We start from the raw sequence: 17,097 nt of genomic DNA, 5'->3' as shown, positions 1-17,097 counted from the left end.
GTCCTCTGTCCTCCTATCCCTTTCCAAACTACACTTCCGGAAAAGCCATCCCCTTCTCCTAATCCTCCTCCCTAGAGTTCTGAGGGAGTTGTAGTTCTCTGTCCTAACAGTGTTTCTCCTGACTCTGGTTTTTGTCCTTTTTTTTTTCCCCCCCCAGGTAAAAGGAAAGCATTCATGCATACGTGTGCACATGTGTATTGAAGATGGGGGTGGGTGAAAAGTAAGTAGGTGAGCAACAATGTGGCGAGCCGGCATGGCCATGGCATACTCAGCCCCATGTTGGACGCCTTATGTGCTTTGCCAGCTCAGCCAGGTTCGGTGACCCTGAGAGAGGGTGATGAAGGATTGAGAAAAGACAGACAAGAGAAGAAAGCTGGGTCTGGGTAGGACGCTGTCCTCGCTGATGGAGAGAGACAGCGCCAGGGACTACAAGCCGTGTCTTTATTTTATAGCCAGATTCCACGCAGCTAAGTAAGGGCGTGGTCAAGATGTTTACAACATGCTGGTGGGTTTCAAATCTACTCAATTACATGCACCTGAACTCCATCAAGTCCACATCACTCAGGCACATGGGGCCACGTGTTTGGACGATAGGTTCAAGCTTACAACTGTAGCTGTTGGCTATAATTGTGCTGGGAGGGCTCTGCCCTCCACGCTGGGACTTGCACGTGGCCATGAGAGGACTGTGCCCTCTCAGTCTGTGGCTTGAACCTGTCCAAGCACTGTAGCTGCTCTCCACACAACAAGGCATTAACATTTCACTTAGCTCAACCAAACTTAGACAGGCTGGGTCCTGCCTCTAGAAGCATGACCTCCCTTTCCTTAGATCTTTATTTTTGACAACTTTGTCAAAGTATAATTGTTATACAAAAAAACACATTTAAAAGATATGATTCAATGAGTTTGGACATATACAAACAAATACCCATAAAACCAACACCACAATCAAGGTAGTAAACTTATGCATCACCTCCAAAGTTTCCTCATGGTAAAAACACTACATGAGATCTATCCCCTCAATGAATTTTAGTGCACAACACAGTATCATCAATTAATTTGTTTCCTTTTCCTAGTCCACCAGTCTTGTCCTTTCTTTATTAAACTCCCATTTTTAACAATTGCACAGCCTATGGTCTAATTAATTTGTCCTGAGATCAGAACTCCTTTGCACATCTATCTTTTTTGTCTAATCTATCTGGTAAAACTCAGTCTTTTTAAAATCTACCTTATTTGTTCTCTGCTCTTATATATAAAACAAGATGGGGAAAATCATGTGACAAGACAGATTGATGTCACTGTGTATATTCACTAAGCTCCAAAGAGCTTTCAGTATAGCACAGCATTTTACTCTTCTTTCCTACATACTCTCCCACTCTTCTTCAGGACTACTTTATAGCTCCTTCACTCTCTTCAAATCTCTAATGGTTAATCAGTTCCTCTTCACTCGGATGCCCTCATATCATATCTCACTGAGAAAATCATAGCCATCATATGAAAGGCTCTTAACCTCCTTGTATCAGATCATTTACAATCTGTCTGAGCCTGCACTAATCCCCCTTTCTTTTTCTTTTGTTAGGATAGTAGTTTAAAACTTGCCACACCTTGCCGAAACCGGTTTGGCTCAGTGGTAGAGCATCGGTCTGCGGACTGAAAGGTCCTGGGTTCGACTCCGGTCAGGGGCATGTACATTGGTTGCGGGCACATCTCTGGTAGGGGGTGTGCAGGAGGCAGCTGGTCGATGTTTCTCTCTCATGGACGTTTCTAGCTCTCTATCTCTCTCCCTTCCTCTCTGTAAAAAAATCAATAAAAATATATTAAAAAACAAAACAAAACAAAAAACTTGCCACACCTTGACAGCATGTGAGGAACTTTACCAGTATTCTTCTGCCTGAGTCCAACAATCAGAGATGATAATATAAGTGGTCTGGGTTGGAGTTTGGGTATCCATACTTTTTGAAGTTCTTCAGATGATTATCATATGTAGTGAGAGCTGGGAACCAACCATTAGAGAAATTATCCTTTGTCCTCTTAAAGAGGAATTCTTGAACTAGTATTTAGAGTTCATCTTTCCATATTGTACACTAGAATTTATTATTCCCTTTTCTCTATATGTAGAGGGAGAATACTCGCTCTCAAATATATTCTTCCCAATGACTTTGCAATTTATTCAGTCCTCTCCCATCTTAACAACCAAACCAAATCAACTGACCAACCAAGAAAAATCTTTATATTTCTCCTTCATACTTGGCTAGGCTGTAGTACACAGTAATTCATTCAAACACCACTTGAGGCATTGCTGTGATGGTACAGACAAACCGGGAAGATATTGCAGGTTCAGTTCCAGGTCATGGCAATTAATCAAGTTGTAATCTTCCGGCTGGTGGTGGGTATTACCATCACTTTGTAAAAAACTTAACATCTTTGAAACATAATAAAGCGAAGCACAATAAAGGAAGGTATAACCATAGTTTGTAGAGATAAATTACACCTCTAATCAGCTGATTTTAAGTAAGGAGGTTATACTCAATAACCTGGGTGGGCATGCCAGATATCATCAGCTGAAAGACTTTAAAAACCTTCAAAAAGCTTAGGTTCCAAAATGAAGAAATTCTACCTGTAGATTGCAGTGTCAGCTTCTGCCTGAACATTTTCAGTCTGCCCTAGAAAAAAATCCAAATGTCTAAACATATTCAAATTCCTGTTGAGTCCATTTGTCAAAATTGGTTTCGGTCCCCATCATTCTACAGAACCAGCCTACACGTTATAATTAGCCTCGTTTTGCCAAACACATTTTCAATCTCTTTCTCAAAAAGCATAATTGCAGTTAACCACCATTTACCCTTGCTCTTTTAAAAAAAATACATTTTAAACTATGAAATATAAGGCATGGATGTAGGGCAAGCCCTGACATGTCCGCCCCCCCCCCCCCCGTTTTTTTTATAATGCAAGCACATGATTTTAAATTGAAATGGCAGAGGCATCCATTTCAAAGACTGAAATAAACACTTTGCCAGCTATGAGACTGAAGAGCCACTTCGGCTTTTAGAGTTGATTTCAATACTGACCTTTTGAGCTACTTGTTTTCTCGTCCTGAACTTTAAGTTCCCGCTCTTCTGCTTTAAATTCACCAGTAAAGCGTGAGCCTGCGAAATCCTAGGCCCCACTCTGACCCAAATAAAGCAGAACCCAGGCCCACCTGCATCCTCTTTACCTGGTGCTTTGCTGTGTGGCTCCAAGTGCGCTGTGTAATTTCCAGGTCTTATAAGCAATAAACCTGTGTCTTTTCAAGGTTTCCTGATGGTTTTGGTGAAGGGAATCTTAAAGTCATAAGAACCACAAGGGTTGGTCCAGCCACACATGGATTTTTTATTTATTTTTTGGTAGTCGGGTGGTGCTTTGGTGCAGTATGAAGGTGTCCACCCGTGCACTGGTGCATTCTGAAAACTAATGAGGTTGAGCAACTATTTATATGTTTATTAACCAATGATCTTTCTTCTCATCTGAAGTCCCTGTTCAAGCTTTTTTCCTCTATTTCCATTACATTGCTTTTCTTCTTCCTCTGATTTGTATGTATTTTTGACATTAATCCTTTTTTGTTTTATGTGTCAAATATCTTTCCTAATTTTTTTTTCTTTCCCTGTCAACTTTCTTATGGCATCTAAGGAACAGAAGCCTTTAATTTTTTCATAGCTGTTCAGTATGTTTTGTTTAATCTTTTCCTCCCCCAAATATATGAAGTTATTTTTTCTATATTATCTTCTAAATGCTTTATAAAGTTCTTTTTCAAATTATATGGAATTTACGTTTTTAAGTTGTGAGAGACAAGGCTCAATATTATTTTTTTCCAAATAGTGACTCAATAGATCCATGCTATTTGAAAGTTCATTCTCTGTTTTCTGTGCTCTATAACACCTCGTGTTGGGAATGTCCGGGTGGCAGCAAAACAGTAACACTGGCTGGCTGTCCCTGGTGTGGCCTGTCAGCAGGCCGGACAGAGCTTAGCAGGACAATTTCACTTGTCAGCCACCACATGTACAAACTCATTTCCTTCACAGCCAGTCCTCTGGTTATTTATTTAGAATCTACAAAAATTATGCTGAGGTTTTCTGGGGCTTCAGCACTTTGCATACCAACTATAATTAATATTCATTCAATTTTTCAATCAATGAACATTGCATTTAGGTATTAATCAATATCTCAATAATTTTATTAATTTCTTTAAAGATAGTCTTGAACTTCTTAGTTAATAGGTATTTGATACTTTTGATGCTATTAAAAATTGTCTTGAACTTTTTGTTTTCCAACTTTCAGAAAAGAAATTTATTTTTGTATTTTATAGTTTTTATGTTTAGTAAACTTAACAAATTCTCATATACTATTCTCAAAGAAATTTTTTGTTGTTTTAAAATTTTTATATACAAAGACATAAAATCTACAAATAATTATAGTTCTCTTCTTTACTTCTAATTCCTTTATTTGTATTGATTTCTGGCCTTGACACGATGGTTAGAAACTCTGAGAAAGATACTGAAAAAAATTATGGTAATAGGCATACTTGTTTTTTTCCGGTCACAAAAGAAAAGCCCTCAGTCATTTTACCAGCAAGATTTTTTTTTTCCCTTTGGTAGGTAATATTCATCAGATTTAAAGAATACTTTTCCACTCCAAGTGTGCTATAACAGTTTTTATTAAAAATAGATTTTTATTTTTAGCAAAAAATTTTCAGCATGTTATTATATACTTTAATATACTACCAATGTACTGAAATTCATTAATTTGTTTTTCAACATTGAGATAATCTTGTGTAAACTGGACAATTCAACTTGGTCTTGATTCTTATCACTTTTATGCATTGCTTGATTGCTTGGTAAGTTTTGGCTTTGGATATTGGCAATTATATTAATTTCTCATACCTGATGAGATTTACTTGGCCTTTCTCTTTTGTCATAGATTTGTTAATTTCATGGATCTTTTCAAATAATCAAATTGTTGGAAATCTATTTTTACTATATAATCTAGTTCTTTCAAAAAATGGTAACTAGATAGAGAAAAATTTGTTCATGTTTCTCTGACACTACCCAACTTTTCTATAAAAACTATACTACTGCATAATTAAATATTGGTTGAGGGAAAGTTTATCTTTTTAAAGCTATTTCAAGTAGAACTGATGATTGAATAGAATATTGACATTTTGTAACATCTAATGAATTTATGGACCCATTCTAGGCATTGAGCAACAGAAAGCATGAACAACCAAACCAAATGAGAACAGAATGAAAAGACAGCCAGACATCATGCATCTCCTAATGGAGAACCAGGTTAGACCTGTACAGCAAAAGAGCAAGTGACAGGCAATACGGAGAGAGAGGAACTCCTAACTAGGCTCTGAGTAGGCAGTCAGCAAAATACAGATTTCAAGGAATCTCACAGATAGAAAGACCAAGTTTCTTCAAAAAATAAGATTCATTAAAAAAGAAGGGGTGGGGAGGAGACTATGTAGACTAGATGAGGCTTATAAAACACATTAAAGATAAAACAGGAAAACTACACTAGTGTTTAGTAGGCAGATGCCAGAAACAAACCAGAAAATAATTATCAAAATATCAAGATAGTGGTTGCTTTAAGGGATTGGGAGGGAATTGTGATAGAAATGGGTTAAAATGTCTTATGAATTGGCTGGCTGAGTTCAATTTCTTGATATGAGTGGTGATTACAAGAGCATCATACATATAATTAAGCTATAAATTTGTTTAATTGTTTTTTTGTATTTCTTCTGTGTTTAAAATATATTTTAAAGTGGGTAAGTGCATTAATGATATATTTTTCACAGAAAATGTTCCAAAATGTTGTATTTATATGTTAAATATCAATTTATCAAGTTAACCACATGAAGTCAATGTTGATGTTTTCAATATTTATTTGTAAGGCTGAGGCCACAGCCTTTAAACAGCACAATTTGCATAAGTTATTAAGATACATCTTGTATACAATCACAAAACCAAGACATATTTTCACATAAAGTAAAACTCAAGACAGATTTACAAGCATTTTTAAATTCAATTCTCATGTATTTCATTTCAATTTATATAACCTTTAGCCCAAGAATTTGTTCATTAGATTTTCCAGAGAGATTTGAATAGAACAGAAAAGAAAAACACATTAGCAAATCACCAACGTGGCATGCAACATATAATTATAAACAAGACATATTTCCAAGTATTTCATTTTTTATCTTGAAAACAATTTTATTTGGTTTTTATTCTTTTTCAGACAAGAATTTGTTTTTCTTGAACACCAGATGTGTTTTTGTTAGGATATCAGCACACACATTAATCGGTAGTGGGAGCACCTGAGCACATCACCGACAAATATATAGACACAATCAAACAATAATCATATTCACATGCTGAATGCCAAGTGAAATGAATACTTTAACTTTGTCTAATTTACCAAATGTATAATTATATACAGGGCAATGAATTAAGAAAATGCTCTGAATCTACCTATCAGATAAGGAATCATTTGATTAAATGATTTAGATTTAATGGGGATCTTTGACAATAACTACATGGAACATACAGAACATATCAATGTTCTATATTCAATGGGAAAATCTATTTCACTCATTCATTCTTGTATTACATTAAAGGCAAGTAATTATTAAAGAGATAGTTCATAATTATTCATTGAGCTTTCTTTCACTTCCCTCTCAGGGAACACCACTCTGTCACACTTAGAGTTATAAACATATATAGCTGTAGTCGGCTGACTTTGGAATATTAGACATTGTAGCAATGAAAATAAGTTTTTAAAAATATTGTCAGTTATGATTTAAATAATAAAGTAAAAAAATACTATATCTTTATGATATCATAATGAAATGAAACATTGATCAAATAATTTCTAATAAATTGGGCACAATATAGTGTATACTTTTAATTTACCTCACATCACCACCAACCTAGTGTCACTACAGTTATCACCCTATCATCACAACTATTCCTATAATAAGAATCAATATCAGCTGGTTACCAGCTATTATAGTCCCACAATATGACTATTTTAATGTGTGTGTTCCACAAAATGAATTCCACTGATGCTTAAAATATGCTCTTATTACTGTGAGTAATTACAATATGGGCAACCTTAAGGAGCAAAGCAATCACTGCCCCTTAGTCCTGGATATTATTCCTTTAAACTAAAATGCTAAATAAAAATTACAGTCACCAAAAACCTCCTTTATCTTAAGTATTATAAGAACAGGGGAAACACCAACTTTTTGCAACTAATGTTATTTATGACAGCAACAACCATTCTGTAAGTCCCTGACTTTTGTGAAAATGTACTCTGTGCCTTTGCTTCTATAGCTAAAAGGTGTTGAGGACCACGTTTTCAACCAAGAAGCAACTTCAGTCCCTGGTGACTTGAGGAAACTGGGGAAAATTAGGATTTTTTAAATATATATCTCTTCAATGTATAAGAGATGTGACTGCACTAATGTGTTATTTTGAAGATTACAAACTTCGTCACTATTAGGATAAAGAAAAAAAAGCTAATTTCAATAAAAATAAAGTAAAATAAAAAGTGGGAAAGTGAGTGCTGTGATATATACAAAAAAAGTAACAAACACCAAGAGCCCTATTACAATAAAAAAAGAAACAGAGGGTTATCAGCATCATTCAGAAGTGCATTCGCATAAGGATCAGTGTTGCATAGAATAGTTCCAGTACAACTTATGAGTGGTTAGCTGCACTCTCGGTAAACCACGGCAGGATCTCATGCTCTCTGAAGGGGGATGCTGGTGCACAAAAAGAAGCCCTGTTGTTAACTCTCTTGATTGACTTGGCCTGATCACCATTTCCTTGGAGTAGAGAGGCACCTGTAATGGAAAAGCTCCTCCTCTCACAGGTCAAATAGCTACCAAGGGATGCTCTTGGTTTTGGTGGCACCTTCAGTTGTATTACTAGAAAAGAAGTTGCAACAACTGGTAAACTAACTGGTTATACAACCTGTCCGCGTACCTCTGGATGTAAGTGCTGCAGAAGAGGACCTAACGTGAGCTTGAGTTCCTTTCCAATGGAAAGAAGTAGCAGAGCCCATTTTATGTCAGAAGGAGATCTTTCTGAACTCTTTCCTTCCCCAAGTATGAGTGGTGATTATCAGCTTCCTAAAGTGCTAACTTCTGCTGGAAATATCCATGGCAACCATCAACAGATATAGTTGCCTCTAAAAATAAAATCCTAGCAATATCAAATCTTGAGTGATCCCCTCCACGCATGTTCATTTAAAAGAAATGTCAATGGTAAACAGCATTGTTTTGTCAGGGAAGGAAGGATAAATAAAAATGGAGGAAAGAGTAAATGACTATTATCTTTCTTAGACTGAGGAGGAGTGAATTTGTATTTTTTCATGAAAGATATATAACCTGGAATAAAAAATTATTTTACTTTTAATGTTTTACATTTAATCAATTTCTTTAAACATGAGGACATTCAATATCCAAATAATATATTTGGAGATGATTTCTCTAAATCCACTAAAACCTCAGCCTTCAATAAAAAAGCAGCATTTAAGATTAGAATGCTTTGAGAAGCAATTTAATTAATTTATTTTGGGATAAGATATGGGAAGGGGATAAAATCAGTATGTTAATTGATAACAACCCAATTTACAAATATTTTTTAATTTAATTCTTCAACTTTTTCAGATTAAATGAAAATGTATAATATATTTTAAAGTGAAAAAATCTTTTTAGGAACTAATACACTGCTCTTACCCCAGATAACATGTGCCATTGGTTAGAAGGATGCCTTTTTGCATATAAAATTTGAAAAATAAAAAGCTGCGTAATAATTATTCCTCACTTATGTGTATAAAACTATACTTGGAAATGTGCTTTCGTGTTCTCTCTCTGATCACTTAGTTTGATCATCCTATCATTCCATCAGGAAGGCTAGACATATTTAATTTTTTATCCTACAAATAAGGACACTGGGGGAAAGTGAGTTTAAGTGACATGTGCAAGGTGACCCAGTTAGTCAGTGGCAGAACCAAGACCCGAAGGCAGGCTTTTCAATCCCAATTGAGTGTGTTTCCTACAACTGTGTGTTACTTCCTTTGGTAATGTTGGCTGATGGAGGAGTGGATGCATCCTTTTAGTAACTTAGACATTGGTCCTTTCATTCTATAGTATTAAAATAGCTCAAATTATATTTAAACTTCAATATAATGTTAACATTTCACATATTTCCCAATATGAACAAACTAGATCACTGGGATATTGTCACTAAAAGGAGAAAATGGAGCAGAGAGATCATTTGAGTCTGGTGTCAGGGTTTTCCTTATACAATCAGTTAATGTGTTAAGAGAAAAACACACAATTATGGAAAAGCAGAAAATGACACCAGTTTAATGAATCAGTGCCACAGATTACTAGGATTTGTTTACCGGAGGAATAATTTTCACTCTGTCAATACCTCACTCAAGAGAAATGAAATATGTGAGATAATAAATTCACTTGTAATTCCACACAAAAAATTATCATGCTTCCTAGTACATACCAATTTAATCTATTTCCTCGGGTATGTTGAATGAAAATGTCTTGATTTAAGGGTAAGTTATGAAGATTTTGTTTTCAACCAAGGTCCCAACATTTTGTGGTGCAATATTCTTTCTTTGCCAATCCTGGCTTTATTTTTAGATAAATGTAATTCCATTTCTACTTAATATCATCTTCATTCTACATTACTTCAGATTGTACAAATGTGCTTTTGCAACATGGATTCCAAAATTAGTGTGGTTTACCCTTGTAACATTTAGACACAGAGAAAACCATAATTTCTATTGATACATTTTTGGTTCTCTTTTTCCTATGACCACAACTACCTTATTTCTAGACGTGGATACATATTGTAGGTGTATCCTATGTAACAATCTCAGAACAATAAATTGTCTGAGGAGATAAAAGAAAACCTTTGAAAACAGATTTATTACATCAGTTCTTTCCTTTCAACCAAGGACTATTCGCATAAAGAGCTAATTTTGTTTGCATTGGAAATCATTTTTAATCTTCAAGCCTCTGCCTTTAGCTCTAGCTCAACTCTGCTCAAAGATTTTCGTGTCAAGTAATCAAACATTTTCTCACTGTCTTTCTTCACAGCTGCAAGCAATCCAAGGTGTCAGGGCTTCTTTTCCGTTTGGCCTTCCACACATGAAACATTTCAATCGAGTTTCTTCCTGTGTTTCACCACAACACACTCACAAGGCTTTAAGGATGTTTTTGCCTGTTGTTTCGCCTCTCACGTTTACCCCTGAAAACACAGCTTAATACAATAGTATCCAACTATAGTCTTCATTTGAGATCATTTAGTGCAGTTTCCATAACCTGAGCAGACACGTTTCTTCAATGGGTTTGAGTAGAACTGACCAAAAGTTTGTGCCAGTTGACTATTCTTTTTCTGAGATCCACTTTGTCAAGCCAGACACAGGCTTCACCAATCAAGGTCTTTTTCATAAATTTCCCTCCATTGGAGAAAAGTAAAATCTAGAAAAAAGAGCCGAAATTATATATCCATGTGTATATTTTCCAACCTTGTTTAAGGACATTTGTCATCAAAGAAATCCCACAAACAGTAACGGGACTTCCCACACGGGGGATCGAGGTCTGGTAGCAGGCACACTTGTGAGTGAACTAATAACAAGAATGTCTTCAAAAGATTTGCACACGAATAGCACAGCATTTCCCATCAAATTTATCATTTTTCCACAAATTCATGATCATTGTCCTTCTCGGTCCCTTCTCTAGCTACTTAATTTCTCTAAATAAGACATTTGTTCACACAGACTGAAGAGACTCCTTTCACTTTTTTCTCTCTCTCATTCTAATGTAAATTAACTCTCTCAATTCATTTTTTGCTTTGTAATAGCGCTTATATTTGTCTCTCAAGGACTTTTGTTTTAAGTGCTGGTACCATCGTCTTCTTTTCCCATATTTTTTCATCTCTTTCATTCCTTCCTTCTTCTTTTCCTTCCTTACTTATTTTTAAAAAATATGTTTTTACTGGTTTTTAAGAGGAAGAGATAGACAGAAACATGGATAAGATAGAAATATCAATGAAGAAGAATTGGGGATTGACTCAGCAACCCCAGCATGTGCTCTGACCAGGAACTGAACCAGTTGGTGCATGAGTGGATGCTCAAACACTGAACCACACTGACTGGGCTACTCTTTTATTCTTTAAAATATATATACATATATTTAATTAATTTTAGAGAGGAAGGGGGAGGGATAGAAAGATAGAAACATTAATGATGAGAGAGAATAATTGATTGGCTGCCTTCTACATGTCCCATACTAGGGATCAAGCCTACAACCCTGACCGGGAATCAACCATGACCTCATGATTTATAGATTGATGCTCAACCACTGAGCCATGCTGGCTGGACCTCTTTTACTTTTTTTATTTCTACATCTACTGAAGACATATGTACAAGCATTTATTAGGCGGTGGAACAAAGAATGCTGAAAATCAAGACTTTGCCCTAGAGAACCTGCTAGTATACAAGCAATGACAGAGAAGTCTATAAATTATTTTACAAGACAGATTGGGGTTGGCTGCTTAATAAGATAAGCAAAATGTTATATGAATAGAGTGTTGAATTATGTTCTTCAGTAAAGGGCTGAGTTTACATGAAAAGATGTGGAATACTATGCTGGATGAAGAGAGCTAGAGAAGAGCTTATTTAAGGAGAGCAAAAATATAAGCAAGGGATTCAAGGCTTAATCTTATTTGAAAAGATTCTGCTGTGACTGAAATATAGTGTGTGGAAAGGTATATAAAAAGATAAGACAAAACCAAATGAATTAGAACTCACCTTAGCGGACTCTGAATGAATCAGGATACTGGGAAGTGTTTAAAAGGCTTTAATGTAACCTAGCCAGTGTTTTAAAAAGATATATCAGCCATCAGCATCATGAAATGAACTAAAAGGGTAAGATTGATGGCAAGTAGGCCAGATGTAGTGTTGAAATGATTTGAATAACAAAGATGAGAACCCCAAGAGGATTCGTGGTATTGAGCATGGAAATAATTGTCTATAAAACAAATGACAGAATAGAGAAGACTTAGTAGCTAACTGGATGTGTTGTTTGTGGAATTTTAAAGGGCCCCTAAAGAAAAGACACCTCTAAGAATTAGTCATTTTGTAAAATATAACATCGTATAAGATAAGGTCATAAATATTGAATAGCTGAGAGGAAAACATGTACTGTTTAAATTGTAACGGTATGATGCACAAATACCTGAAGAGAATGTCCAGCAGGACTTAGGCTGAATCGAAAAGTTTCGTTGAATGAAGGCTCTCGATCGTGTCTACATACTCTTGTTTTTTTCTTGATCACCTTTTTTTGGGTAGAAATGTTCATCACATATATTTTCACATATAAATCTGAAAATAAGAATTCAGCTTGTTAAGTCTCCATTAATCATACATTGTCCTATTGAAAGCATTATAATTGTACACCTAGTACTCTCTTATAATTTATACAAAGCCAGCAGATTGTGTTCAATTTGTTCCAGACAACATAAAAGGTTTAAAAGGTAACATCAATTTTCTCAGCAATTTAAATTTGTTTTCCAGTTGTATAATAAATGAATCACCAAGTTTATGTGTTGGGGAAAAAAAACTCACTAAAAGCCAATAAAATATCAACTTATTCTATATAACAGAAATTTCTTATTTCACTTTTTTCCCCAGATATATTTGGTATACAGCCCAACTTTAGTTCATAGTTTCCAAACTATTTAGGACATATTCCTAAAAATTTCCTATACATATTATATTGCTCATTTACATAAAATCAGATACCTGGTAAATGATCAGGAGATTTAAATTTGTAGGTGATATTTCTGCATTGGAGAATTTCAACTACTAGTTGTTCACCATCTGTCTTCATTTCTCTCTTCAATGCAATCTTGATTTCTCCCATTACCTGAGTTTTAACTGTAAGAATTAAAAAAAAAAAAACCTGTTAAGAAATATATACACAATTGGGGAAAAAGAGACATATGTAAAACTTAAAAAAAAATACATTTATTAAATGTTTAGTTGAAAAATTCATTCATACAATCATTGTCAATTGCTAAATACCTTATTATATCCTACAGATAAAATATGTTCCTAGCTCTTAAAGAATTTAAGATCTCAGGAGATTGATAAATTATATAGTCACAACAAAGTATATAAAGTATAATGATAAGTTAGTAATAAAGAAAATTATGGAGGTCAAGCAAGTAAATAAATATTACTCAATGATAGATTTTTTAAGCCAAAAAATAGATGTAACTATAGGAAGAAAGAAATACAAAAAATAATGTGATTCTAGTATAATAGGAATGAATGTCATATGAAATATGAGAAATTGTTTGCCAATAATTGCTCATTACCAGACTTCTCAAGAACATTTGTTAACAAAATTAAATGTCATTGTGTGGTATTTCTATTTCATTTTTATTTCTTTTGTAAAAAAAATAGTGAACAAAAACATGTAATAATAAAATTGCACAAGAAAAATACAATGATTTGAACGAATCTGAGCCTGGCCAGTATAGCACAATGGTTCATCAACCTATGAACCAGAAAGTCACATTAGATTCTATGTCAGGGCACATGTCCAGGCTGTGGACTCAAACCCCATAAGAGTGCATGCAGGAGGCGCTGATCAATTATTCTCTCTTATAGTTAGCTAGAGGCCGAGTGGGTGAAATTTGGTGTGGCATGGTTGGTTGGGCATCATCCTGTGCACCAGAAGGTTGGCTGTTTGATTCCTGGTCGGGGGGGCGGGGTGGGGGGAGAAAGGGTCATGCAGGAAGCAGCCCGATGTAAAGATGTAGAAGATGTGAAGCACAATAAAAAGAATAATAATAGACTTTAACACAATATTGTAGTACAAGACAGGTCACATAGACTAAAATAAGTAAAGACATGGAATATTGAGATACCATAGTCAAAATAAAGCAGATCTCGTGGCTACATATTTTTTAAACATTACAACTTGATAATAGATAATATATCTTTTTCTCAATTATATGTGGAACATGTATTGAATTACAAAGTTGATCATGTATTGAGTGACAAAGAAGATATCAATAATTTCTATAAAATGAAGCTATTGCAAACACTGTCTGATCTAACACACAAAAATAAAGCCTTCTATCAAACAATTCTTGTAATGGCAAAATACAATGAGAAAATATAGAAGTTCTTAAGGGAATGATAATCAAAACATTATGTATCAGAATTTATGACAGTTACAGTAATGATAGAGGAAAACTGACAGTTTTAACACCTATATTACTTAAAACAATAATCAGACTAAAATGTATATGTATTAATACTGTGTTAACAAAAATTTAAAATTTAAAAATACAATTAATTTAAACTTCCAACTCCAAAAGCTAGAAAAAAGAACAACAAAGTAAAACAAAGGAAAGGGAGAAAAACAGAACAAGGAACATAATCATAAAGACACACATTAAAATAAATGAAGAACAGAAAAATAGTAGAAAAAAAAGAATGAATCAAAATTCTGGTACTTGGAATGATATCTACAAAACAGAGGATGAATTTAGTCAATGACTTGTGGCCTCAATATTATTATTTAGGAATGACATATGCTTTCCTAATTATGATACTACCATCCTCTCAATTATTTGGTATAAACATTTCAGTGTCATGAACATAACCTTATACTATCAGTTTATATTCTGTTTACACATTCTCGACAGAAACTGAATTTTTGATGTCATATATTTCTTCAAACTTGTGAGTATCTAGTTCTGGTTACTTACCATTGAAAATAAGTATAAATAAGCCCATTTAAATCAATCTGTTCTTTTTTAAAGACCTCCACAGGAATATAAAGATTCTTCAATGTAAAAATAAGAAAATAGGACAGATTTTAGAATCTCCTTTCCTTAATATTAATATTTAGAAACTAAGGGGAAAAAAAGTAAAATTAGGGGAGTGTTAAGTAGTATGATAGCAACCAAAAAAGTATAGGCTACTGTGTCTTGCCAGAAACTCCCCAAAGTGATATCTACACATATAAAAGGCAGATTCTGGGAAGGCAAAGCTTAGCAACATTTCTGACCACACCATGTGTCACCAACTCTTGCCAGGGTAAGAATGATTAATTGACAAAACCTTGGGAATGATCACTAAGTCCCCATCACAGAGAAGTGGATGAGCAATGAGAGTAGGCAGCCCCAGAAAGTCATACTGAATTCCTTGAGAGCAGTCATCTTGACTCATCACTAGGAAGATCTGCGGGGTTTCAGTGGAATCAGAAAAAAACAACAACAATTAAGCTCCAGTATAAAGTAGAGGGGAAAAAAAATCTAAAGCTAAAAGTGTCTTTTCATTGGAAAAAGATATACCTCAGCAAGGAGTGAATGCTGGCCAAAGATAGATAGATGATAGATAGATAGATAGATAGATAGATAGATAGATAGATAGATAGATAGATAGATAAAATAATATATTGAAAAAGAAAGCAAAACTTAAGTCATCCAGGGTGCAAGTCTGTCTGTAAAGCAGCAACATTTCTTTTCTCCAAAACCATAGAAAAGCGAATGGAACTACTGCTCCATCTCTCAAAGCCTGCGTGGAATAGGGGAAGAAAAAACAAAAAGAATTCTGACTTGATAAGGAGGGAGTCCAGAAAAACTCTCACTATTTAGAGCCAATAGAGGTTGTGGACAGAGTTGATCACACCAATTGAGAAGGATGAAATGAAACAGCAGGACAATTTTTTTTTTCTGGGAGAAATTCATTTTTATAGGTTATATTCCTTTTTTATAGGCCTTGAAACTCCAACACATATGTAATTTATTGTTGTTTTCTACTTTCTTACTTGGGTAGAAAGGTGGAATTAAAAACTTGCTAATTGAAGTTCTCACGTTATCACACTGCCTGCTTTTTCCTAGCTTGTTAAATAAATTTGCTTCAGGGTGTGATACTTGGGAAGTGCTTGTTAGGTTTCTCCAGATTGAAAAAATGTTCCAAATTGTTCTTCAATATTTCTCCTAAAGGATGAAAGGGACATGCCTCCTGAGGAGGTCTCAAAGGACAAAGGTCTTAATTGTGAGTCATCATTATTATATCTGCCCTTTCTCAAAGCATCAGAATGCCTTCTCATTAGAAATGGGAACATAGACAGTGACAAAAATTTCTTTGTCTACTGTGTCCATGGGGCTCAGAAAAAATAAATTCAGGAGAGTAGAGAATAACTTCTATTCAAAATATAATATTTATCTGAAATAACAGAAGAATAAATCTGTAGATCAAAAGAACATCCTATATTCCTGGAAATATTGGTAAGCTGAAACACTGATATATCCCATTTAAACCACCTCAAGAATAGAGAAAACATGTTTAAAGGGTTCAAGGAAAGAAATAAGTTCCCTGAAAGAGTACACTAGGGAAAAGAAACAGAAAGCCTTTCTAAAATATTTAAAAGACCACAGCAGAGAATACAGTAATGGAGGGAAGGGAAGGGAAGGGAAGGCCTGTCTTTATTTTCCACAGCTTTCTTTCTCAGACTCTCAGGAACTTCATTCTCCATGAAGGTTCGCAGTGCTCTTCCCACTTTTTGTTTTCTCAGAAAAAAAGCTTACTTATATTTTACCTTTGAAAAATGTGTGTATGTCATATCTACATGCACACATTTATATACATACTTATATCTATATTTTCATATATCTAATTTATATTTGTAGAAAATATCTTTAAGAAAACATTACAATAAATAAAGCAATCAGATTTCACAATAAGAAATAAGGTTGGTACAAGCGCCATTTTAGATAAGAAAACTGTGGCTTCAGTGTTCTAAGTAACTTGCAAATTGTTTAGTGGCCCAGTTAGGGCTCTATTCTCTTACGAGCACTTTACATACTTTTTATGAATAAGATTATTAAAATATTGACTAATTTATGGACATAGACATTTAAGAATATTTATTAAAATGTTATCAGAATAAAATGATTTTTAGGGGATATTTTGGTACCTTATTTTAGCCATAAACAGGACCTTAAAAGT

The 17,097-nt window shown here is 34.5% G+C and overlaps 1 protein-coding gene across 3 annotated transcripts in view; it reads right to left on the bottom strand.

Annotated features, from left to right (window-relative positions):
• Positions 1 to 5,899: 5,899 nt before the first annotated feature.
• The window catches only part of PCLO (piccolo presynaptic cytomatrix protein), a 253,191-nt gene continuing 241,993 nt past the window's right edge, over positions 5,900 to 17,097 (bottom strand). For all 3 annotated transcript variants that reach the window (XM_045578495.1, XM_036429573.2, XM_036429574.2), the window contains 3 exons: positions 12,868 to 13,002; positions 12,302 to 12,447; positions 5,900 to 10,543 (listed from right to left, as the gene is read on the bottom strand). In XM_045578495.1, coding sequence (XP_045434451.1) covers positions 10,403 to 10,543; positions 12,302 to 12,447; positions 12,868 to 13,002 — 422 coding nt within the window. In that variant the 3' untranslated portion in view covers positions 5,900 to 10,402. The remainder of the gene's footprint in view (positions 10,544 to 12,301; positions 12,448 to 12,867; positions 13,003 to 17,097) is intronic.

The sequence above is a fragment of the Pipistrellus kuhlii genome, unplaced genomic scaffold (genome assembly GCF_014108245.1).
Source record: "Pipistrellus kuhlii isolate mPipKuh1 unplaced genomic scaffold, mPipKuh1.p scaffold_m20_p_10, whole genome shotgun sequence".
NCBI lineage: Eukaryota > Metazoa > Chordata > Mammalia > Chiroptera > Vespertilionidae > Pipistrellus > Pipistrellus kuhlii.
The sequence above is the reverse complement of the archived record's forward strand: the minus strand, read 5'-3'. Positions and strand labels throughout refer to the sequence as shown.